Below are 27203 nucleotides of genomic sequence, written 5' to 3' on the forward strand. Positions count from 1 at the left end.
TTTAATAAAGCTTACCCGCACACGGGCATGCAAATTTCATTTCAAAGTCAGAATATCTAAATTTTACACTCACTGGGAAACCCCATTGTGGTAAGAGTTTTTTTGATATAAAAAACTTGAAAGTAAAAGAAAAAACAAAATTTTCTCGCATCGTGTGTGTGGAGTCGAGAATTGCCAGAGTCCTATTTATACCAGCCCGCAAGGATGTAACGCAGCCAAAAACAGAATAGACATGCCAAAGCCTGTTCAAACAAAAAGGTTCTCTGATATTCAGTGGATATAAGGGAACAAATACCGTGATATCAGAGGATTGAATGAAAAGCACTGCTATGCTGCCATGAATAACCGGTAAATCACACTGTTGATACAAGTACATACCTGGAAAACAAGAAGTCGGATGCAGAGTGATTTCTCCGAGCATCGACCGAACAAATTCAGGAATAAGTTTACAAGATTCCAGTCTTTTGTTCCAGTTAGAAGCCTTGTTTGAGGATCAAACCTGCAAATTGCCAGGATTCTCACTCTTGGAAGAAACTTCAATCAAATATTTTATCTTTGTAAGAATGGCATGTGAAGAAATATTGCTGCATATGCCTATCAATAATTACAATAGCAACAATTGGATACAGAGAAGGATTAATGTTTCATTAATTCAATCAGTATCTACCTAGGCAGCCGATGACGTGGACATGGTATAATCTTGAAGAGCTGCCAAAAACAAAACTTGTTTGGGAGTTAGAAGTACAAGGAACAGAGGAAGTTGATCTCAGCAAACTCTTTTTGGAAAATTGTTTTATGCGGGCTGGACCATTTCTACATATGCGGTCCAGAAACTGTAAAGCATCCATCTTAAAGATGGATGCAAGTAGGTGTTCCGTCTAAAAACAATGGAAACTTGTTTTCTTACAAGAATCATTATTTCTAGTTTTTAACATTTATTTATTTTTTCATATTCATGATCTCCATGTTAGAGATTACATGTCCTTAAAAATTAAGTCTTAAAATCCATCTCAAAAATAGATTTATTAAGAGGCCCGTATTTCTACATATGCGGGCTTGGCCGCATAGAAACCGGGTCCTTTTCTTTTTCTTCTATTCTTTTGGCTGGTGATTTAGTGATTTCAATTTTCTTCTCCTTTATCATCAACAAAACTGAAATGCTTCATCATAAACAATAAAGGATGAGTTAATACCTGAGGGCATGAATAAAGGAAATTCAGAACTTGAGGAAGGAAGAAGAGCAAAAGAGTCTCACTGCAAAAAAAAAAAAGAATATCATTGAAAGGTTGACGACTCAAATGGGGCTCTCACGTAGTTAATACTGAGAAAGTTAATAGACATGCACCATATCACTCTGGAAAAGATAAATACACATGATCAAGACATGATGCAGGGTGCAATGCTAGAACAGCATTGGCAATCTCATTATGTTTGCCATAAAGATCACCATTACAGTTTCTATAGTTTGGAAACTAATGCATGAAAAGGTCCATAAGCACCAAATTAATATCATAGAAACAAACTGAATAAAGCATTTAAGAAAAGTAAAACAATCTAGAACAAACATTTACAGATAACCAAATTTGCAAATATGATCCAACGACCTTCTTTTCTCTCTTTTTCTTTCGGTAGTTGAGTGAGAACTATTAATTGAAATTGTGAAAAGTGGCCTGAAATGGAGGTAATGATCATATGCATGCCAGAAATTCTGCAAGGAAAATTCGCAAAGGTAAAATGCAGACAGTATTTTGGAGTCCCTGAGTCAAGCTCAGGCTCCATTCCACAAGCTTCCAAATCAATTCAGAACTTAGATTACTTGAATTGGCAATTTGGAAGGGCAAAGGTCAGTAGTTTGCAACAAACATATGACTATCTAAAATATTCCATATTTCTTCTGTTATTCTTTAAGAAAGAAAATTCACCATGATTCAATAGACTGTCATTAGAACAATTATGTAAACCAAATCAAGAATAGATTCTATTGCTTGCTGGTCATGCAAGAATTGGATGGTTAACATTCAGGTTTGCAAGAAAAAAGGGCGAGAACTCAAAATTTTGGGATTATAACATGATGCAATCAGATCTGTGCTGTATGGATCAATAGCCACCACATTTGCTCCACACCACCAGCGTAATTTGTGGTCGACATGATAAGGAGAACTTTTTCAGAAGTCATATGATAATTAATTTTGTATATGAAGTCTTCAATGAAAGATTATCAGCTTTGGCAAATGATAGTAGGCATTTAGTTGAACTATAAGAATAGGAGGAAAAATTTACGGCACATGGATCGCAGGATAACCAAATCAGAGTTCCTAAGCCATGCAATTGAAATCATTATTATAAAATACCAAGAACATCTGTCAACTAAGTATCTCTTAACCTTGCAGTGGTATCACAAATTAGTCTAGCATGTGCAATAATATAAAGTTTCATAGAAATGAATGCCGTATTGTAAATGAACGAGACAATAAAAGGAAATTTACCTGAAATGGCCTAGTATACCAACTACGGCCATTGTCATTCCAGCAAAGTAAGTGTATGTATCACCAACGAAAACTGATGAGGGATACCTAATAAATCAGGATAAGAAATGACGATGAGATATTGTTCTCTTTTTGTATCAACTAAAATGAGAGGTGGTTCAAAGAAAGACACTGAACAAGTGGTGTTGGCTCATTACCAGTTGTAAGAAAGCAAAGCAAGTGAGGTCGCAATAAATGGTTGTACAAGGTAGATAGAAAATGCATGAGCCTGCTTGTACTCAGGGTCTGAAGACACTCCAATTTGCATGACATTATGTATTAAAATCTGTCACCAAAACACATTAGAATATTGTCATAGCAGCACCAGAAACAGTAATAGGATATCAGGAAGGAGGACATGAGGAAAGTAAATACTATGATTCAATGAACTATGGAAAAACCATGACTCATTTGGTCATCATTGTCCACGGAAATGGTGTCAAATTGCAGGACCTACCGGGAGGGCAATGTCACATTTTTGTATGTTTCAGTCTCTTCAAATCACCATCCATAACTCAAAAGGATGGTGAAGAACAAATGGACTATGGTTTTTCCCTAGTCCATGACATTGTACTGTACTTTCCCAACTAAAGACAGTTTTCCAGTCAAAACTTCCATAACTTTGATCGAGGTATAAAATCTTCTCACCGCAGCTGAAATAACAATTGATTGCCCAACTTCAAGGCCATTCAGCCCTGCATGAATATTGATAGAATTTGTACAAAATACTGCCAGGAGACCCATATATAGTTTATAAATCCACCCTGTTCACACAGAAGTCAGTTAGACATTTGCTTTTCAGAATATTTGACTTTAGAAAATTGCAAGGCCAACCAGGGGCAAAAACAGAATTCAACAACATTCTTCCAATAGAGCAAGGACAAACAAAGACGCCATAGCCAAGCCGACAGCCTGTTAATTAGAAAATCTAGCAACTTCCTATGTTAAGGCATCCACAGCCAGTTTTCCTTTGCACCAAGTAAAATTGTAAGAGATCTGTATGTTACAATCTCATTAAAATTTGTCCAAACAGCATTCCATTTACAAGTGGCAGTTAGACTACCGAGTCTCCCAGTGAATGACATTCTTTAAGCAGCTTCGTCCTCAAGTGAAAGGTCCAGCTGACATCAAACAGTTCCAGGCCTCCAACAGGGCCGTAGCCTGGCAGAATTCATGACTCCAGTAAGCCCCGAAAAAGCGAGCAAACAGAGCCCCAAACTACTCCTAGACATACCACTGGCACCAGAGAGGCCCAGGAATGGTCGAAGTTTAATTTGGTGACCCACATGTAGGAGCCACCATAGATTTGACCTAGAAACCACTCGTCAGCCTAGAGCTTCGAATGGATCCCCAGTTTAAAGTGAAATACGTGTAGGAACATCCCACAAAGTCCTTATGATTGTGAGCCGCCATGCTGGACCTAATATTTCCTTCAAAGCAGCTACTACCTTTTGTTTACTGTAAAAATTTCTCAGGTTCCATTCAATCCATGAGGACCAAATTGCAGACATCACAGTGGCCCTCGAAATGCATAGCTCTGCTGCTGGGAATGGTGGTTAAAAGTAGATAGAGAGCAACTGTTGGGTTTCTTGATGTCAAACCCATTTCCCACTAAAATATACTGAGAATGAATGCCATACTTCGACAGCCACCAAGCAATGAAGGAGCTGGCGGATTATTGATTCCCCTGACTTCTTGCACATCTCACATCAATTGGGTAAGGAAACCACTCTCCCTTGTAGTTGGTCAATGGTGAGTGCCTTCTTAGATATAACCAGTGTATTGAAGGCTTGAATCTTCAGGGTGAACCAGGGTGGCCGAAGCTTGCAAGCAATGACAGGCCTGCTGCAGGCAGATGTGGATTACCAAATACATCAATGACACTAAGAAAATGCCTGACGGGATTGGGGTCCATAATAGCTTGTCCAAACCCTCCCAAGGAATAAATTGTCTGCTTAGGAGATCCAAATGGGCCACCAAATCAGGGACCTACTGATCCCTAGGAATAAATTGTATAATATGGCTTATAAATCAGTATTATACAAGGGATGAGAGGGTGTGTGGGCAAATAACCTAAGTGGCTTCCCATTCTCCCTTTTTTCAATGTGAATCTCCTCCTCACCTTCTCTCTCTTCTATATCTTCCTACTCTAAGCCTCTTCCTCTCTAAACCTTCACCTTCTTTCTTCTTTTTTCATCTATTATTTTTCCTTTATTTTTAACTTGGTATTAAAACAAGAGACTTCAGTATGGTTTCTTGAAACCCTAATGACGTGACGTAACTGAAAGTCCTTCATCAGCTGTAGGGTCATAAACCCTAAATCTGAAAACAAGGAATGTAAACTCTGGTTCCAAAGCTACTTTCTATCCTTCTTCGAGTTTTTAATGTTGGAATAGAAATCCTAGATCTGTTTTAGAAGGTTTGAAGGTTTTAAAATCTGTCATTGGACCCTTTAAACATGTTGCACCATTGTTTTGGAGTTGTGACACTTATTCATTATCAAGATCCCTCGTATGGGTGGTCGCAGATCCCTACAGGAAGTGAATTTGAGTGGCTGGTTATGTCAATCAATCTGTTCTTTTGGCGTGTCAAAGTAGTGTTGTAGTCGACTTGTCTAATATTAGTGATTTTGACCACCCATCTACGAGCTCCAGCACTCCAGGTATAACCTTTCATATGGGTATCCATGGAGATAACCATGGACAGTAGATTACAATTGTCAAACTTGATCGAACAAATTATTTAGACTGGTCATAGTCCACTAATACATTCGTTGGTGGTAAAAGGATACTGGGATACACCAATGCCAAGATTATTGAACCAAAGAAAAGGATACCTCACATGTGAAGTGGGAGACTGAAACTCTGACCGAACTGTCTTGGTTATTACACACGAACCATCAATTAGTTCCTGTTCCTTCAGACTATGAAAGGAATTTGGGATTTTTTTTTTCTTTTTTTGAAGCTGATTTTGGGATTCTATATACTAAATTTACTCACAAAGCAAAAAATGGCTCGAATGTCCCAATTGAGACAAGATATTTCCCATCTTTGACAGGGAAAGCATTCTCTTGCAGCATATTTTTCCTTAACTTCGTAGCATGTGAGAGGAGTTAGACCACTATCAGATGTTTCAGCATGCATTTGCATGTACGGAAGATGGGGAGTGGTAAATGCAGTTTGTGGAACAAAATCATATTTTTGAGTTCTTGGGTGGATGGAACCCTGAGTCGAGTCTGCCTGCGTTCAAATACTCAATAGGGGTAATCTTCCATCACATAACCACATGTCTTCCTTTGTTCAAAGTGCGAAAAGTAGAAAAAGTATTATGTTGCCTGCTCAAGTGATCATTCTGCCCTTGCCTTAGCCTTATTACCTAAGAACAATCCAGGTGGGCATTAGAAAGTTGAAAAAGGGGAACGTAACCAAGGAGATAAAAGTAGGTTAAAGTGCGATCACTGTGGAAGAAATGGTCATCTAAAGGAAGCTTGCTGGGACCTAGTTGGCCAGCCAACCAAATTTAATCGTCCAGGACAGTATAATGCTCATAATGCTTCATCCACGGGAGGATTAGCAGCTAGTAATACTGACAAACCATTGCCAAATGCAATCCAACCTCCACTTTCTATTATGTAGGAGATGATATCAATTCCTAAAGAGGATATCGAGAGCCTTCACAGGTTGCTTGCCCAGTTAGATAGCCCATCGACTACTTCAGCTTCATCTTTTGCTTACTCATGTATGGAAAAAGTTTATATAAGGATGCAACCTTATAATGTAGAACTATGGATGCACCTCAAAAATCCATCGGAAAAAGTAGTTTTAATGTTGAAAAACCCTTTGATTGATCATCTCGACATCGAGATGCATGACCATGAATAAAAAGATTTTAAGTCTTAGAAATAGTGCATTTTACAACATATTTTCTACACCATCCATTTTCAAGATTTTCATATGTGTATAGATTTATTTGATTTTAACCATTTTTGAAATTTAAAATTTTATAATTAGATATAAAAATAGATGTTGAGATAATCGTAAAAACATATTACATCAAAATTATATACCATGATAAATTTGAAGGTGCACCTTACCTCTACAACTACAGATGCATCCGTATGCCAACTGCACCCCTCATGTATTAATCCATCTACTCATCATGTCTCTCTTAATTTCTATAGTCAACCCTGGATTATTGATTATGGAGTCTCAAATCATATGACCGTTATGTCTCCCTTGTTTTATTCTTATTTTCTTTCTTCTAGTAGAGACAAAGTTAGGATTGTGATGGGTCGTTTTCTTCTATTGCTGGAAAAGGAACTGTAAATATTTCTCCTCAATTGTCATTGTCATCAGTTCTTCATGTTCCATTTCCTATGAACTTTATGTTAGTTAATAGCATTACCAAGAGCATAAATTTGTGTGCAATTGTTTTTCCTTCCCACCGCCATTTTAGACCCTGGATACGAGGAAGGCAATTATCAGTAGTCATGAAACTGGTGGTATCTGCATTCTAGACTTGCCTACTACTACTCAAGCTCTTTAGTCCAACACTAATATTAATAAACATTGAATGCGGCAATAACATCTCCAATTGGGTCATTTGTCTTTTCACTCATTGAAAGTTTTGTTTCCCAAGTTGGTTAGTTTGACCAGTGTAACAAGGTTTCAATATGAAGTCTGTGAACTCAAAACATTATAGACAATGTTAAAAGGAGCGTAGGGACCTGCCTAGGCAGTTTGGGGACCTGGCTGCCTATACAGGCACACATGAACAAGAGCAGGTAGGGACCCCCAACCCCAACCCCACCTCCACCCCAAAAATATATTTTAAAAAACAAAAAGAATTAGGGAGATCTTAGGGCAGCGGTTTAGGCCTCATGATTTTTAGGGAAATTTTAGAGCCCCAAACCCCTCGTGATAAAGAAAAAAACAAATATTAAAGATACAGAGAATTGTAAGACACATCAAATTGTAGAAAACTAGAAATAATACACAAAGTCAAAAGGGATGTTACTCAGCCAACTGCCATGCATCAAATCACATAACTTCAAATAAGATAGAACATAATCAATATAAATAAGATCAGGTTTTGGATATCAAATATTCACAAACTGGAAAATATTCCATCTCCACACATATAGAAAATATCAAAAAACTAAAACAAAAATAATAAAATATCACAGCATCATACATTATACAAAAAAAGGACTTTCGTATCACACATTGTTCAATTTTTTAATTCCACTAAGCTTTACATAAAAACAAAATCAATATTGGTTCAATTTCATCATCCAAACCGGGAAATAATCACAAAACATTTCAATCTTTCAACTACAAACATATAAATATATCATAAAAGGAAAAAAAAAAAATTAAAAGAATGTCATATGATTAAAAACATAATACATTATACCCAAAAAATTCAAAAACCTTATTCCAATATGATAATGCCCAAACCTTGTCTATTCGGTCACCAAAAGTTCTCTAATTCGATAACTTGAAGCTCCGAAAAACTAACACCGAGTATGCCCTTTGATTTAGCAAGAAATTGAAAAAATCGAAATGATTTGGGTTTTTTAGAAAGTTTTTCTCTCTCCAAATTTCAGTATTTTAGAGAGTTTTTCTCTCTCCAGATTGAATGATTTGGGTTTTGGGGACCAGAATGTCCTCCCAAAAGCCTTTTCCCCCCTTTTTAGGGAGGGATGGGATGGGGTGGCAGTGGCAGTGGCAGTGGGAGTGGGGGATGGGGTGGCAGTGTTTGGGCCACCTTGCATTGAGGCAGCACCTAGGAGGGCGCCCAAACACATGATGCCTAGGTGGCCCACCTAGGTGCCGCTCAGGTGTTTCGGCCTAGGCGGCCGCCTAATTTTAACTCTTTTTTACCCAGGAAGAATAAAAACACTGCTCTTTTTGCCATTGTGCATTCTAATGCATCGGGGCCCTGTCCAATTACAGCTATTTTTGGCTATCGGTGTTTTGTTTCTTCTATGGATGATTTCTCTTGATGTAACTAGATCTACCTTATGAAGACCAAAGATGAAGTTCCTAATATCTTCATGAGATGATCCATACTCAATTTCAACTAATACTAAGGCACTTAGATTTGACCACGGTGGGGATTACTGCAATGGTGAGTTGCTGTGAGGAACACGGAATAGAACACCAAAATTCTTGCTCATACACACCACAACAAAATAGTATGGCTCAAAGGAAGAGAAGGCACCTTTGGGAGCTTGGCCGTGCTCTTCTCTTTAAGCATAAATGTACCCCAGAAATTCTAGTCGGAAGTACTTGTTCCATCTTATCTTATCAATTGTATGTCACCCCGTGTTCTAGACTATAAATCTCCCTAAACAATTCTCCGCCTGATGATCCATTGTTTATTAATCCCCATAAGTATTTGGTTGTGCTTGCTTCACTCGTGTCCTTGGGCCTACAAAGTTGGATCCTAAATCTGTAAAATGCATTTTTCTTAGTTTATTTGTCCACCGGAAAGGGTTACAAACAATGTTACATGGATACTGACATAGGTGTTGATGTCTGTAAGTGTCTAGTACATTTGTCTAAAACCCAGTATAGCTAGACACGTTCGTAAAGTTAATTTTTATAACTTTTCTAAGAAATACCACATACAAACATAAGAGGAATACAACTCAAAACTACTTCTAGACAAGACATCTTATAGGGCATGTAAAATGTACATTCCTAAACATAAATTCGTCATGAAATTCCTTGCAATAGAAAATACCGTATCAACTTATCAACTTTCCATTTGTTTGGGAAGAAAAGGTGATGAATGACGAAAATATAGACATCATCAACCTTGCTCAAAGTTTCAAAGAGAAACAAATTCATAATCATAATAATAACCAATAATAATAAAAAACCTCAGAATAGATCATAAATTAGCATAGTTAGCAGCCACAGTCATAAATTAATGGATTTTACTGCAGTTAAAAGCTTTTTAGATGGATAAGAATTACCAATCACCCTTTTTCTAATTTTGAAAGCCGAATTTTCAACCCTCCATAAACAAAAGCTAAAGGTAATTGACTACATTTGAGTTGCCACAGGAATTGTCACCTAAATCCAATATGTCAATCCCAATGTATGGAACCAGAGGCTTTGGAACTATAATGGTTGTATGCCCAGCATATGCCATTAACAAGGGAAGAGCCGCAAAAGAGGGCAAAAGCAACTTCCTGTTCTTCCCAATAAACAAAAACAAATTAATTTGAGAAACCAAATACACTGAGACTTCAGTAGTTGACACAATCAAAAACTTCAGTAGAAATGAACCAACAGATTATGGTATCTAAAAATAGAACAGAGCTTAGTTTGGCCACCCATGTTTTTAGCTAGTAGTGCCAGCTACATTTGTGGGCCAGAATAACAAACAGGGAGATTACTAAAATATGGGTGGACAAACTAGCCCCAAAAATAAATCGTATGCAGAGCCAAACGATCATAACAAGTTATCCGAGGACTTACACTCTCCAAGGAATATCTAGGACATCATCAACAAATCCAAGAAGTATCATGAAGCAAATCGATGCTAATGCTGCATTGTATTCAACAAGCCACTGCAAAAGATGAATTTTGCATTTTTCAAATTACAGATTATTAAAACCCCCACAAAAGATTTACAAAGTAGATAATCCATCCTTTGAATATCAAAAGCAAGGGCATTATTAAAATATATTTAATTGGAAAACAAACAGAGCCAATAAGAATAGCTGAGATGATGGAAATTTTGGAAGACTCAAAATTGTAAGAAAGAATCAAACCAATTTTCCTACTATAAATAGTGCAAATGCCAATGTCAGCAAATGAACCATTCTAAGAATCACCGAGATCCCAGCCATGCCAAACAATTGTTTGCCTGTTTGTATATACATGAACATTAACTTTTCCTATAAAGAGGTCACTTGAATCAAATCCAGTAGTGACCACAAAATTGAGACTCAATGTGCACAATATACCATCATATAATTAAGAAGCATAGGATGGATATGCGATGAGAAAGAAACTCTAATGCATCACAGGAAGAATCAAGAAGTTGAAGCAATCAGCTTTTGGCAACTAAGGGCATATGTAGGTCTCTGAAGAAATTTGAGAGAATTTGAAACAAGAAAAGAACACTAGGTACCAGAAAATAAGGCTAAAAAAACTTAATGGGACATTGACAGATGGTCGATCCACAAGATCGCCAATGTTGGGAGGAGAGGTACCTTTTTCAAGTATAGTTGTTGCAGGAATCAGAGGTCTCAAAGGGACTGGGGTTCTTTCATGATTTCTATCCAGCAAACTGGGCATTTAGATCAGTTTCAAAATTAGATTATCTGACAAGAACAAAACTTTGCGGAGGAAGAGGTTTGGCTGCCAGTCATCCCAGTCATAGAAACAAAGCCCAACCCAGGAGTCCCACACTAGTAGTGACCTAGGTTCTAATGCATTATCAGAACTTCTAGATAGCGTGGAAGAGGATAGATTGGAGCTTTCCATGAGTTCCATGAGAGGAGCAAGATCAAAATATTCTGAAATGCTATGGTTATCATGTTGGTGTGGAAAGTTCAAGGGTGGAAAATATTGAGGACTTCAGGAATATCAGCCTAGTGGAGAGAGTATGTAAAAGTATAATTACCCGAATCGCGTTCCAACGTCATGATTCCAGTTCGGAATTGAGATTCCACGGTTCCTAGGATGAAATACGAAACTGGAAGATAGGAATCATGTTTCCATGAGCTAGGATGAAACACGAAACTGGAAGATAGCAATCATGTTTCCCAATTTCATGGAACTTGTACTAGATTATTAAAGATTGGAATCTAGATTCCATATCACAGATTCTGTCATTCATAGTTGCCATAACAACGCGATTCAACGTGTGTGAGATATTGATTCCAATTTTTTAGGAATCGAGAATTCATGTTGTTTGGAAGCGAGTTACATGTGATCAAAAGGAAACAATTCTTAGATGCACCAAACAATGTTTCGATCAACATCGAATCAAGTTCTAATGACACGGAATCAAGACTCAAACACAAATGTTGAATGAAATACATTCACAAAATGTATGTTGCAGGAGGAGCTCCAAGAACCGATTCTTACCAGAGGAGTTCTAGTAACCCTTTCATATCACGTTCAATTTTTTACAAGGTTAAATACACATGATTTTGGTTTCAAGACTGTGATGTTGTGAGAGCCAAAAAACCTTAATAAACTTTCAAGATGAATCCATGTACAATAATCGCTGCCAGGTTACCCAATGGATTTCTTAATCTATAAATCACAAAGTGGGTGGCAGTCTCACCTCAAGGTAAGATGTTTGTGTGGCAGCCACACCTCAAGGTAAGACATTCACATAAGATGCTTGCAATAACCAAATGATTATTATTGATCATTTACTGTACCAAGTAAATGATTATTTCTTTCAACCACATAAAGTGCGATATTTGAAACACCAACCCCCCCCCCTTCCTTTTCTCTCTCTCTTTTCTGTTTTTTGAGGTTGGTCACTAGGTTCAATAGGTCACGTCCCCAAAATCTGGGGTACTCATAGCTTGGGTCACATCCCCAAGATTTGCAGCTCCCATGGGAGTAGCAAATCTTTTCACTTTGACATACAACCTTACAATGTCCCTAATTTAAGTAGTTCGGTAATCTTCTAAATACACACAAATACATAGAATGTATCTATGTGTGTGTGCCTATGTTTAGAAAGTCAATCTGCACGATTGAGTTTGCCACTTTCTTGGTGACGTACTGACATTACAAGTATTTCTTGCTTTTACTCTTTGAATTCTTCAATTTTAGATCATTCTAATGTATTTAAATATGCAAAAGACAATTATAAATATTTTATTATTCATTATTATTATATTATAATCTAGAGGATTTCTTCACAAAAGAAATAAAAGAAAACACCAACTTCCCAATTGACTTGCAATTCAAGCCATTCCATGGTCTGAATTTTGACTCATCTTCAAAATCAACATACTTTATTTGAGAGCATGAAATGTGCATTTTGAGATTAAAATTCAACCGCCCTCATAAAATTCTCATACTGCATACTTTGTCCAAGATGAAATGATAGCAATTCCAGGGCATCCAACAGTTAAGTGGACCTAATGTAACCCCAATGCTGGCATATCAGCAACATTTTCATTTTCAGCTTCTTTAAGAGTTCAAGACACAACATACTTCCAAAATCAGTCAGTATTGATACATCAAAACCAACTTGTTTTTTTGTTTTCCTTTATCATCTACCAAAATGCTCATGTTTTACAAATTCTACTCTAAACAGGAACTATCATTATGGAAATCAATTTGCAACATCAATTCTCAAAGAACAAGTGCATCATAAATAACAATTCACTTCATAGCAAAGGTCCAGTGACTTTATGCATACATTGGAGTCAGCTTCAAAGTTGAAGTGCTGGAACAATATCGTAACAATCAAGTACACAATTCCAATAACGATGCCTAATGACTCAGGCCTGCAAATAATCCAGAAGATATTATTATGGCAAATTATATGACCAAGACTTACAATATTATCCACAAACAATGAACAAGCTTGTAAACCTAACAAGACATATGGTGAGATGCATTCATAATTTATATCATGCTCATCTTTTTTGGATAGGTACAGTATACTTATCTCATTCCAAATATTCTAGTTTTGAACAGAAAACAAGATGCTTTGCAATAGCACCATAAAGAAGTAACATTATATCATTTAGGAAACATTTCATAGAATATAAAGTTCCCCTAAGAAAGCTCAAATACACTAATGCATTCGCTAAAATGATAGATAACTCTTTCCCCTAAGAAAGCTCAAATACACTAAGCACTCACTAAAATGATAGATAACTCTTCCATAGAGCTCATTAATATCCAAACTCATTGGTTTACCCCATATATCTGAGTGGCCACAACTTGAGAAAAAGAAATCGTAATAAAAACAAAACCATCCATTGAAATTCTCTGTTTGTTTGAAAAAGATGACTGGCCAGTTCCATGTGTCTAACCAAAAAAATCCTTTCTTCTTCCAATTTTTGTCTTCCATTCATTCTCAATGAATCTTTCTTCTCCCAATTCCTTCCATTCTACCCAATGACCTATAATAATTTGGAAATCTGGATTGGCTAATTGTTCTCTAATGGCACCTACTCCAGTAGATATTTCTCGATTTCTAAATAGATTGAAGCAATAGGCAGCAAACAAAAGTGTGATTTTGTATTTCCAAGATTGGATTTCATATTAGAATGAACCTCATAATCATAAGAACGTGGATTTTTTAGCTATGGGCCTAGCCAAACAAAAACTGTGATAAGTTTATAGGTCCCTGGCTCGGATCTGAAGGTTTCCTCTCATCAAGCTCAAGTAGTTCAACCAAATAAAGGTGTTCAAACTCCCAAATTTACTTTTGAGAAACCCACAGCTATTCTGTTTTCAAGTTCTTGAGAAGGCCAATCGACACTTCATGGATTCATCTCTTCTCCTCAATGACTCATTCAATTATGACAAAGAGAAATTATTGAGTTGTCTCCTTCCCTTCTAATGGAGAATTCCCATAAATTAAAGGAATGCTTTGGAATTGAATGGGATTTACTTGCCTATTTATCACTCAATTTGATCTTTTAGGTCTCTACTTCGCCTCAACAATTATGCCATGGTGTCCCTTGAAGCATAAATGCAATGCATAGACTCCTATAACCATGTCATATCTACTTATTTGAATAGAATTTCTTTCTAAACTAAAAAATAAATAAAATACAATGGCTGGTTCTACTTCCATGAAAGGCACCTTTTTTTAAGAGGTAGAACTTGAATTCCCTAATGATTGATGCATTACAAAGTCAACCATGGATCAGTTCCTCTCTCACTTGGAAATATTGAACAAACCCAGAATTTTGAGCTTCATCATACTCCTAAGAGACATGTTCAAGCTAGAGGCATCCCAATTCAAACAGAACAACAGTTTTTTATTATGAACCTGTAGAACTGCAATTTCCATCAAATCACACATCACAGTATGTTCCATCTTCTAATTCTTTAAGAGTACTACATGAAATTTTTCACGATATAACAAGGAATATGTTTCAAATACCACACGATTCATTGGATGTAGCAACTTGATGTATCCAATTTGATATCTTCCTATCTAAGAATCAACAAAATCGACTCCGCATTGTTCACAAAATTTTGGGTCTCTTTTTCATCCCTAATGAATAAGTAATTTCGAGAAGCAAAAATTCTACATTTTATAGGGCCAAAGATTCTTTCATAAAACCATCTTTTTCTAGTTTATTGCTTTTGTAATAAAAAGTATAGGGTTTTTGTCACTTCTACAACCATCTATCCATTAAGTAGGATTTTTTTGGCCTAAGCAGTATTAGTTGGGAGAAACTAATCAAATTCAAAGTTCTATAAGAAAAATGTATGATTCATTATCATGCAATGTTTTAAAAAGCGGACCGCCCAACGCCTAGGCATCCGCCTGGGGGGACCAGAAGGCCTCGGTGCCTCGCTCAGGCCTAGGTGGCCAAATTAGACGGGCTGTCCCTAAGCTTCTGCCTAGGCGTCAGGGAACCCGCCTAGGTGGGTGCCCAGCCACGGACTCCCAAGGGCGGAGATGCCCCTCGTTGACGGCATTTTTTGGTCTTCCTTTTAATACTAAATGGGCAAAATTGTGGGTTTTAGGTTCATTTGAAATATAAACCCCATTAGAGCCTATTTTAGAAAGAAAAAAACCTCTAAAAACTAGTTTTTGGGGATTTCCATAGGATCGAAGGGTGTCTCAAAGTCATGAAAAATTGATCTAAGCATCACCCATTGGTATTAGATTTAGTGGACTATCAAACTATGGAGTTATGGCTAATGGAGGAGTGTGTGCTATGTGGACTTGTGTACTATACATTTGATGTGCCCTAAATCCCTAACTCCCATGTGTTATACAGTTATCTTATACTGTTAGACTATAGAGACATTTTTCTTTCTACTGGGCCACCCAGGTTCTGGGTGCCCGCCTAGGTGTTGGGCAGCCTGTATCCCCCAGCCGCCTAGTGTTTTTTGAAACACTGTTATCAAGCCTCCTTCCTGTTAATTTGAAAGTTCTCAAATAAAAGGAAATAATCTCATCCCACACCCAAAAAACATAGTTATCGAACAAGCAATCAAAAAGATTGCTTAGGTAATGTTCCTCCAACAATCATAGTGTAAGCACTTCTTGACAAGCTTTAATATGATTAGATTTATAAGCAATCATCTCTTGGAAAATATGAGTAACACCAAATCCCTCTAGATCCTTCTCCTGCTCTTTGTCCCCCTTGCATGGTCTAAGGGTTTCTTACATAACAAGGGCATAATGTCCATTAGAATGAACATAGATTTTATAATCTACTTGATGAATTAATTTCAACACATAGGGCTTTCCTAATATAATAGGTTGTTCACAATGAAATCGTGTTCTTCCATCAAATATTCTATCTTTTTTGTAAGACTAGTGGGATTATGTGCATTGCACGTAGAATGAAATAAGTGATAAAGTAGATAAACGTGTGAATATGCAATGGATGATACATAGATATGCAACAAGTATTTTAAATCATGAAAAAGCTAACAATAGCTGGGCAGCTATAATGAATAATAAGATAGGTAGAATCCCAGCCGTCAGATCTTCATCGAGTGGTTCAAAATACATATCACTATTTTAATTTTAATTTTATTTTTAAAATTTTGGGTGTAAATACCTAACACTATTGCGCACCATATAAAAATATTAAAAAAATTATTTTCAATAATTTAAAATAACCAAATTACCCCTATCATTTTTCAAGGGTATATTGATCATTTTATATTTTGGAAAATATTTTTTATATATTTTTTAATTGTGTGCCCTATTTTTTAGTACGCATGTCTAAAATTTCATTATAATCCGATTTCTAGAACAAATATTAAAATTCATATAGTGATGATATACATTTTGAACCATATGATAAAGATCTGACGACTGGGATTCCACCTATATTATTATTCATTATAACTTCCCAGCTATTGTAAGGTTTACTCTTTAAATAATTTTTTAAACTCTCCATGAGAGTTTCAAGGGCACATTTATGTGCAAATACACAATCCATAACCAATGATGCTTCAAGGGGTACATGGGGTTTGGGGAAAGAAATGAGATGGGTAAGACTTTTCTAGATTTTGCTATGGCCTACGACCTAGCAATAGCAAACACTTAGATTTGGTGGTGGAATGATGAGGTTCAAAAGGCCATTAGAGAAAAACGATCATGTCATAAAACTTGGCAGTGTGATAGAAATGATCAAAACTTAGAAGTTAGAAGAATATAAAAATGCTAAGAAAAATGATAAATAAATAATAAGTAAAGCTAAACTTAAGCAATATGATAATCTATATAATAAACTTAGAATAAGAGAAAGTGAAAAAGATATCTTCAAATTCGTAAAAATAAGAAAAAAAAAAAATGTAGGGATCTAAACCATAATAAATGCATTAAGAGTGAAGATTAAAAGGTCTTGATAAAGGATGATGAGGTCAATGAAAGGTGGAGAGTCTATTTTCAAAAATTATTAAATGACGAGCAAAATGGGAACCTAGTGGTAGACGGGACTGTTGGTACAAGTGACTATGGAGGTCATAGATACATTAGTAGGATTAGGATGTCAGAAGTGAAAGAAACTTTGAAAATGATGAAGATAGGAAAGGCTTTAAGATCAGATGGTATCCCGATATAGGTCTGGAAGTGCATGGGAGAAATTGGTATTGACTGGCTAACAAAGCTGTTCAACAAGGTAATGAGAACAATGAAAATGCCAGATGAAAGGAGAAAAAGTATTGAGATACCTATTTACAAAGGAAACATACAAAATTGTACAAACTATCGAGGGATCAAGCTTATGAGCCATACTATGAAGCTCTAGGAAAGAGTCACTGAGCAACGACTAAGGCATGAAACGAGTATATCTGAAAACCAATTTGGTTTTATGCTAGAAAGGTCAACAACTGAGGCTATTTTCCTATTTAGAAAACTGATTGGGAAGTTTAGCGCAAAGGAAAAAGACCTCCACATGGTCTTTATTGATCTAGAGAGAGCTTATGATAGAGTACCTCGAGATTTAATTTAGCAGGTGTTGGAAAAGAAATGCGTCTCTAGATACTACATCGACTTGGTGAGAGATATGTATGATGAAGCGGTTACTAGTGTACGAACAGCTAGTGGAGAGACGAGTAAGTTTTCAGTGACAATAGGTCTAGATCAAGGGTCAGCATTGAGCCCGTACCTCTTTGTCTTAGTTATGGAAGACTTAACTAGACACCTACAGGATGAGGCATTGTGGTGCATGTTATTCGCAGATGACAGTTTTGATTGATAAGACCCAAAATGACATCAACACAAAGTTAGAACTTTGGAGTGATGCTCTAAAATCCAAAGGTTTTGAAATTAGTAAGACTAAAACAGAGTATCTGAAGTGCAAATTTAGTAATAATAGGAGTAGAGACGAGGAAGTAGTTAAGATTGACGATCAGGAAGTAAAAAAAAGAACGCACTTTCGATATCTTGGGTCGATAATCCAGGAAAATTGAGAGATCGAGGAAGATGCCACACACAAAATTAGAACTGGGTGGGTGAAGTGGAGATGTGCAACTGAAATTTTATGTGATCACTGCATACCAATAAGGCTGAAGGGCAAGTTCTATAGGACAATGGTGAGACCAGCTTTGCTTTATGGGGTGGAATGTTGGACGGACAAAAAACAATATACCCATGGAATGAGTGTAACGGAGATGAGGATGTTGAGATAGATGAGTGGCAAGATAAGAAAGGATAGAATTCGCAATGAATCTACTTCAGAGAATTTAGGTGTGACACCAATAGGCGATAAAATGAGAGAGAGAAGACTTAAGTGGGCTCGCCATGTGTGGCGCCGACCAAGTACAGCACCTGTTAGGCACAACGAATTAGTTCAAGTGGAAGGACTATAAAGGGCAAGGGGTAGGGCCAAAAGAACATGATTGGAAACAATCAAAAAAGATATGGGGACTTATGGCCTTACTGAGGATATAGCCTTTAATAGAGCAGAATGGAAAACCAAGATTCATGTAAAAGACCCCAATTAATTGGATAAAGGCTAAAAATCCAATAAATACACATGTATAGAGTTATATTTTTTTTACTCCATATTATTATCTAGTGGAATTATTATTTTATTGCATATTATATATTGTATTGGGGTTTACTAAATAATTTCAAATAATAACTTTTTTAAATAATTTTGTGAAGTTTCCGAAGGAGTTTGACAATCCACCAAAATCAACAAAAAAATTATTAATATCTAACAAAGAGAATATAACATACTTTCATAAAAATATATATATAAATTACGATAAAAACTAAATATTCAATCTTAAAAAATGTTAGTGCATAAATTTTTTTTTTGATGATGTTAATTGTTGTATTTAGAGTAAATTAAATACAATGGTGTTGCAGAGAGACTCACACTAAAAAGTACAGTAGAGACTCACACTAAAACTAATGAATTGTGCGACATGGCTAAATGTGAATATGTGACTTAAAGTCTTTGTCACAATTCTTGATTTAATAGATCATTCAATTAAAAAACGAAAAAAATTGTAATAGAACCAACCTCTAGTTGACGAGATTCAACATATTTGACATAAAATAAATGAACATAGAGTTGGATAAGAATGAATGAAGAACAATAAATACTACATGTTACCCTTTTTGAAGCAAAATGAGGGGAGCAAGATTTGGTAAGGAAAGGGAGAGATTTATTGCTATATTTGAAGATCCACAAAATTTTAGGAAGCAATATTGTAGGAAAAATAAACAGGAAGGAATCTCATTTCCTACACTTAAACCAATGTTTTTTTTCTAAGTATATATCACATCTTTTTATAACAATCAACATCTTTACCCCTAGAATTTGGAACATTTTCCGGAATGCATGCACTGTTATCCCTTGAATTTTGAGATTTTTCTTAAAATATGGATGGTAATTTAGACATATTTTTCAGTTACAGAAATTTTATAAAAAATGAGGATCTCCTTATCAAAAAATTACACCGATATCTAGAATTAAAAAAGATAATTTTTAGCCTTAGTCATCTTAATCAAATAATTGAAAGGTTCATTCTTTTAGGATCTCCTTACCAAATATGTCCTTACTTTTCTCTTTCTCAAGATTTTAAGAGGTTTTAAAAAAAGAAACTTTCTCTCTTCCCTAAAGATTCCATGTCTCTCTCTCTTTCCCTACAATCTCTCTAGAGATAGGTTCCCTACTATTCTTGTCTCCACACCTTAACCCTAGTATATAGTTTTATTCAAAACTCAATAAATAGATTATGGCATCAAATGCGCAAATGCCCTGTTCTTAAATTGGGCTTGGTCATACGCCCTTTCATGATACAGAATTCAATAATGTTGAAGCAACCAATGTGAGAGGATGAAAAAAGGAGAATATGCAATCCAAAAACCATCTTTACTTAGAAGTTCAAAAATAGGAATGATCAACAAATTAAAGGTAATCGCAATAATCTCACAAGAAATTACCAAACCCATAAAGGCCACAATGAACCAAAAAAGAAAAACAGTGTGGCGTTCTACTGAGAGATAAGGGATTATCATACATTGTAATGCAAAGAGAGAGAGAGATCAACAACTGTCTCAGTTGATAACCTGTTTAAGGAAGAGCCTGAAGACTCCAACCTGTAGGATTTTTAATAAAGAAAATCTAAACAAAATTTAAAACACATAAATAAAAATTGAATGGATAGAGAAAAATAGAGTGTACCTTGTTTAAAGAATGGCTTTGGAGAGAGCCTGAAGAAAGAAGCATGAATGATGGGAATGAGGGTGGGAGGAAAAAGGAATGTATGATGAGCATTGAAAAAAAAGTCGTGGGATTGGAGACTGGGAGAAGTAAGAGAGAGAAATCATGGAATCAGAGAAGGGGAGAAGTACGAGAGAGGGTTGAAAAAAGCAGGATAAATTTGAGTGGGAAATTTAAGAAAGGAGGATAAGCTTTAATTACAAAGAAATCTATATACTTGCCCAAAAAAAAAAACATAGAAATCTATATCCAAATTAACTAAAAGATTTACCAATAGGATGAGTTCCAAAAGAATGGAAAATACTGCATTATAGGTCTACCCAATAAATGATAATAAAATACCACCAAATAACTATTAACGTGATATAATTTTAAAAAATGGAAAGCATAAGAAGTTCCTAAAACTTTCACCAAAAGCACCTAAAAATTTGAGAAAATATATGTACGAGACAAATACACATTCATGTGAGATATATTTTTCAAAAATATAAAACATCTAAAGTTTCTAAAAAATCTCACCTAAAGCTCTTAAAATTTGGGATTTTTTTTGCCTTTCTAAAACCTACTCCCTGAATAATACCCTAACTCTAACACTCCTTACCATATCTTCTCTCTCATCTTAGGGTCCCCTTTTATTCTGCTAACATGTGTCCACCCCTTAACTCTGGCTTAATAATGTAGTATGGATAAAATAGTCATGAATATGATGTTTGGTTTCTGACTTCATATAAAAAAGGCATCTCGAATTCTCTTGCTCATATCTCTCATCAAAGGGTGTTATTCTATAATGTCTATTCAACGAATCTCCCGCAAACCCCAGCGAGTATTCCAACATCTGTCCTACATGCATTGGTAAAGTTATTCCTAATGTGTTGAAACGAATATCAACTTGTGTTCCATCCTGCAAATGATCTTCCCCTTTTGTTGGGTTATAGCTGAACCCCTAAATTTAAACTGCTTGAGGCTCCAGCCCAGTTGCTACAATCCATTTCTCAGACCAAGAAAGCATAACTGCTTAAAACCACATATCAGAATTCACTAACGCTCGATTCACATCATTGCTCTCAACAAAAGGAGTGAGGAAAGTTCCAATAGAGAAATACGATAGGGTCTAAATGCCTTGAATATCCATACGCTCCCAAGCAATAGTGAGGAATTACTGATGGACTCAGACTGGAACCACCTATGCGTCTTGATCTTGAATATCCTGATTCAAAGCCAAGAGTTTCCTACTACATTACCATAAAGTATGTATCTCTACTAGGAGATAAATGAACCATTTGTTCCTCTCTGTCTCTCGGATATTCCACAAAATGAACTTCGTATAGATCCCCTATCACCAATCCTTGCATGAATACCTAAGGATCTGATAAGTCCAACATTGATTCCTTCGGACATGTCAATTGAGAAAATAAGTCCATATTGACTAGGATGGATATCTTGTATGCAAAAACTAGAGTTCCCTTGTCAATCCTCTAGGACAAAAATAACTTAATTCTCATCCATGAACTATTTGTGTGAATGGATCAGTTCAATCCAAAACTTGAGATAAATCATGAAAATGAAAAAGCATTTAAAGTGGTTGTTAATAAAATTCAAGTTACCAAATTCTGAGAAGTCAGTATCCATTTATGCTTAATAGCTCAACATATAGTTCCTCGAACTACATATTCTAAATGAGCCAAAGCCAATTCAAATTAATCATGTAAGATGTAACAGATCGGCTATAGAACAAATAAGTTTCTTTTTTTGTCAAGTGATTCATATCGAGTGTAACCGTCCCGAACTTCATTCCAATCAAATGACCAGTAGCAACCAATACATCTTGTGGTAATAAAAATGTATTGTTCTGATGTACATCAAGATTCAATCTCTAGTTCATATTTTGTTGACCATTGCTTCCTACTCCACATCCTTGTTGAAAAAATTCTTGTATAAGTCCTTACATAGGAACTAAAAGAATTCCAAATAACCCACCGCCTACACGAGAAAATTGTTGATAAAAATCCAAAATGGAATTTTCCTTCGAGCAAAATTTCTTTTTCTCTTCCTTGTTTGGGGAGACCATAAAATTTCAAGGCAAGAAAGATTGTATGAGAATTCTCTTAGATTAGGATCCATGGCTGAAGGTAGAACTAGAATATGAACTTTTTGTTTCCTACTCGCACATGACCATGTCTCTTGCATTTATATCAATCTCTAATTCTGATCTTCCTCCCCAAACTAATACTATCAGTTGTTATAAACAGGAATCAAGTCGTTAAACAAAAATTCTTGTTATGGTCCAATTCCATAATATAATAAATACCAGGGCATTGCAATATTTATAGATCACAATTTCATATATTTCATTTACTATAAGGGTACCAAGATGTATGTTTCCAATAAGGATGGTTTGATCTTGCATATCCCTACCAATATTCCAAGTTAACCCCATATATACATATAATTAAAAGGAATGTGTGAGGGACTAATGGACATCATCTCTTTCTTTTATCAAGGTACTAAAATGTCCATCATAGTGGATATCTCCTTTTTGCTTCCCTTTGGTGTTCTATTTTCAGATTTCATTATCTAATTCCTCTTTCAAGAGTCTCAACAATCAAACATGTGTTTTTAGTTTGTTTAATACTTAAAGCCAACCCATGTAATTGACAACAATACGGATTTTTAACCAAGCAATCCTGAAGGAAACAACAAATTCTCCTAAGGAGTATTTCAAAATGAGGACTAAAAGTAGAAAATAATTGCAAAATTTGAAGAGAAATGGAAGAAAATGTGAACTGAATGATTTACTAGTTGAAGCAACATTTAGAGCAGTTAAAAGGAACAATACTCCAAAGAACAGATTTTGCTTTACAACGATTCCTTGGACCAACTAAATCTCAGAGTCTTATTGGTTGAATTCAAAAGTGGATAAGAAATGGATGAATGAAGATACTTTTGTAAATGTCAAACCCCCCAATTCTCCCGGTCCCGACCACAGTCGTAACAAATCATAATGTACTTGACAATCAGGTCTATGCTAGTTCAGCTTGCATCAATATCAATTTAGAACCTCAAAGTCATTTTGGAATCTCTAAAAGCATCCTCATGAAATATAATCAAAATCTAAAACATCCCACAGGGCATCTAGTTTTTCAAAGAGTATCACTCAAATTTAAATTATATTGGCAATTAAAAAACGTGAATCCCAAGTATGCCTGGACATCGAACATGCAAGGGCTGTCGGAAGCACAGAAACCACCAAGGCCACATCTCTCAACTCATTTGTCCTTAAACTTTCTTCCTATTTTGCTAATATAAACTTTGTTCTTTCTCAAAAGATAAAAATATGTGGTGGACGCAATAAAAAGTGAATATGGCTCACACATAAACCTCAATTAGATACCTAGCTACAAAACTAAATCGAATAAGTTTTCTCCATTTGACTTAAAATTAAACAAAAAAATTTTCTAAATTCTAATTACAATATACTTAAAGGAAAACGTTTATATAAGAATGCAACCTTATAATGTAGAACTACGGATGCACCTCAAAAATCCATAGGAAAAGGTAGTTTTAATGTTGAAAAACCCTTTGATTGATCATCTCGACATCGAGATGTATGACCATGAAAAATAAAAAGATTTTAAGTCTCAGAAATAGTGCATTTTACAACATATTATTTACACTGTCCATTTTCAAGATTTTCATATGTTTATAGGTCTACTTGATTTTAACCATTTTTTAAATTTAAAATTTTATAATTAAATATAAAAATAGATTTTGAAATAATCCTAAGAACATTTTATTACAGCTTACCTCTACAGCTACGGATGCATCCGTATGCCAACTACACCGATACTTAAAAATCCTTTGTGATGTGTGTCATTTCTTCTTAAATTTAAAATTTCCATTGGCTCTAATCAAGAAAGAAACAATGAATGCATCGTGACAACCAAGAACAAATAGTATGAATTACGAATATGTTGTATATAATAAACCATTGCTTAAGAATACCAAAAACATGGGCAAAAATTTGATATCTAAACATAGTAAATCTCCACGGTCTAAACAAAAAGAAATAGTAGGAAATAAATCGGAGTTTCATAAAGATCCAAATCAATATGCAAAAGACCCATGTCAATACATAGGTCAAGATCAGATACAAGCTCTAGTCAATGTTGCTGAAAATTCCTTTCCAGCAAATCAAAGAAAATACATAATGAATAATTCAAACAAAAAACGCAGAACTATATCACAGAAAATCTTGTGATAAATCTAGTAAGACATTGATGTATCGTATTGACAATAATGGCTGGTTCAAGATAATGAAAAATAGTAAACCCAGGGAGAGAGAGAGTACAGTCGTATCTTTATCACATAAGCAGTCAAAGTAAGGAAAAATGATACAGATAGATAGATAGAGAGAGAGAGAGAGAGTAAATTAGTACCTAACTAACAAACGATTGGTTAAAAACAATGAGAGAGAGAGAGATTTTACACTTTAACAGAGCCTTGAGAGGTTCCCTTCTTGTTGATATCATAGCCAAAGAGATTTCTTCTCACCAAGTAACGAGAAGCCACAGGGATCACGAAGAGAGTAGCAAAGAAACCCCCAATGCTCAGGAAAACGTTGCAGAGAATGGACCATTTGAGCTGAGCATCGATGTCATAGTAAAAGAATAGGAGGTACAAATAAGGGGACAAGCAAATGGCTGAGATCCCAAAGATTTGCCCTAGTTTTGGAGGTGCGAGAGCCACGACTGGTTCAGCCTCAGTTGTTTTTGCAGGGGGTGGTGATGAGTTCCGGGCGGAATTGGTAGAGAGAGAGCGAGAGTCTTCGTGCCGCAGGTGGCTCACTGGTTTAGCAGAGGAGGATCTCTTTCGAGAGGCAGCCATGGCGTGCGTCTCTCCACGCGACTGCTGAAACTTCCAGTTCCCCTTCCCCTGGCCTCATTACAATACAATATCTCAACGACAATACCCCTCTTCAGCCGTCCAATGGTGTTAATTCTTTCTTTCTTTCTTTTTTAATTTTTTATTTTTTATTAGATGGTATGCATTTGGATAATTTGCTACAGTTGTAATGAGGGCACAATTAATTCATGTCAATAGATGTCAAATTGGACGGCATGGAGCATGTCGGTTTGAGATGTCAAATTAGATGGCATAGAGTATGTCGGTTTGAGAAATTTAATGCAAGAAGCTTACAATTGGAGTATGTCGGCTTAAAATATTTAATACAAAGAGCTCACAATCACTTCTATGAAGTGGAGTGGAAAAGGGCACCTCAGTGGGGGAAAGCGTCCTCCACCTATAATAAGAATATAACTCAAGTAATCATTTTGAGAAAAAGGTCCCTCCACCTATGATAAGAATAGACCTCAAGCAATCATTTTGAGGAAAGGGTTATTCACCTATGATAAGAATAGACCTCAAACAATCATTTTGAGTGCCTTCCTACTCTATTAGCATACTTCCCTCCTCCGAAAAACTCTCGGTTGCCTTATAAAGTGACATTCATCCCTCCCCACCTTATAACTTTCTAACTCCCTATCAAATCTAGCAAAAAAAGTTTATATAGTAGAGAGCATTCAAATATTGGAAAATACCTCCAATTGATTATCTCGACCTTATTATGTCTAGATATAAAAAAAAAAAATTATAATTTTAAAAATAATACATCTTGTAATAAGAAAAAGTTTATATAAGGATGCAGCCTTATAATGTATAACTATGGATGCACCTCAAAAATCCATCGGAAAAGTTAGTTTTAATGTTGAAAAACCCTTTGATTGATCATCTCGACATCGAGATGCATGACCATGAAAAATAAAAAGATTTTAAGTCTTAGAAATAGTGCATTTTACAACATATTATCAACACCGTCCATTTTCAAGATTTTCATATGTTTATAGATCTACTTGATTTCATTCATTTTTGAAATTTAAAATTTTATCATTAGATATAAAAATAGACTTTGAGATAATCCTAATAACATTTTACATCAAAATTATATAACATGATAAAATTTGAAGGTGCACCTTACCTCTACAGCTACGGATGCATCCATATGCCAACTGCACCCCTTGTAATATGTCACCTAGACCATCTATTTTTAAGATTTTCAAGTATTCATAGATCTACTTGATTTGTAATTTTTTTTAATTTTAAATTTTAGAATTAAAGATTAAAATAGATTTTCAAACCGTACCGAGGTTTCTACCAATGGAACTTTATCTCCAACCTAAATTTAGATGTGCACTTTACTTATACAACATAAAGAGGGTGACTTATAGGAATCTCACCCTATCTAGAATGGGATTGTATAGTTAATTAACAACTTACTTTAGCTACTTGTGACACAAATTCCAGAAACAAAGAAAAATATCAACTTAAATTGTCGTACAAAATAATTGGAATAGTCAAAAGATCCTATTTTTTGCTATAGGTTTTACTTTTTAAATTTTATTATAGAGAAGTATCTCCTAATATAATTTATTTAGAATTATCAAAATATCCATGTTCGTGGTCTAGTTCCTGAATTTATATAGGCATTTTAATAATTTAACACACTTAATTCCTCAAGTTAAAGTACAAAAATAATACTCCTACTTATTGTGGAACAATCAAATGACAAAAATGTCCCTCAATATTTAAGATTAGAAATATGGAATCAAGGCTAGTTTTGTTATTTGATGGATTCATGCTCTTAATCCAAAATAACCTAGGGTATTTTTGTAATTTGACTCTTCTCACTTTCTTTTTTTTATAATGTTACAAAATTTTATTATTCAATGAAAATT

The 27203-nt window shown here is 35.4% G+C and overlaps 1 protein-coding gene across 8 annotated transcripts; it reads right to left on the minus strand.

Moving 5' to 3' along the window:
• LOC18442922 (uncharacterized) lies at positions 1-25376 on the minus strand. 8 transcript variants are annotated; one of them, XR_016054119.1, is made up of 11 exons: positions 24899-25376; positions 12939-13026; positions 10019-10110; positions 9611-9729; positions 2983-3289; positions 2684-2811; positions 2487-2573; positions 1194-1254; positions 668-708; positions 379-499; positions 1-242 (listed from the first exon to the last, which is right to left on the minus strand). XR_016054119.1 is itself a non-coding variant. In XM_011628233.3 (11 exons), the coding sequence occupies exons 1-11, from the start codon at positions 25294-25296 to the stop codon at positions 183-185; spliced, it is 1311 nt and encodes a 436-aa protein (XP_011626535.2). In that variant the 5' UTR covers positions 25297-25376; the 3' UTR covers positions 1-182. The 8 variants fall into 8 exon arrangements, 4 of the variants coding, with proteins under 4 accessions (XP_011626535.2, XP_020528306.2, XP_088721001.1 ...); XM_011628233.3 differs by having other exon boundaries at positions 3174-3289; XM_020672647.2 differs by having other exon boundaries at positions 3147-3289.
• Between the last annotated feature and the right edge of the window lie 1827 nt (positions 25377-27203).

This window comes from Amborella trichopoda, chromosome 4 (assembly GCF_054954075.1).
Source record: "Amborella trichopoda isolate Santa Cruz 75 chromosome 4, AtrichopodaSantaCruz75HAP2 v2.0, whole genome shotgun sequence".
Taxonomy (NCBI): Eukaryota; Viridiplantae; Streptophyta; class Magnoliopsida; order Amborellales; family Amborellaceae; genus Amborella; species Amborella trichopoda.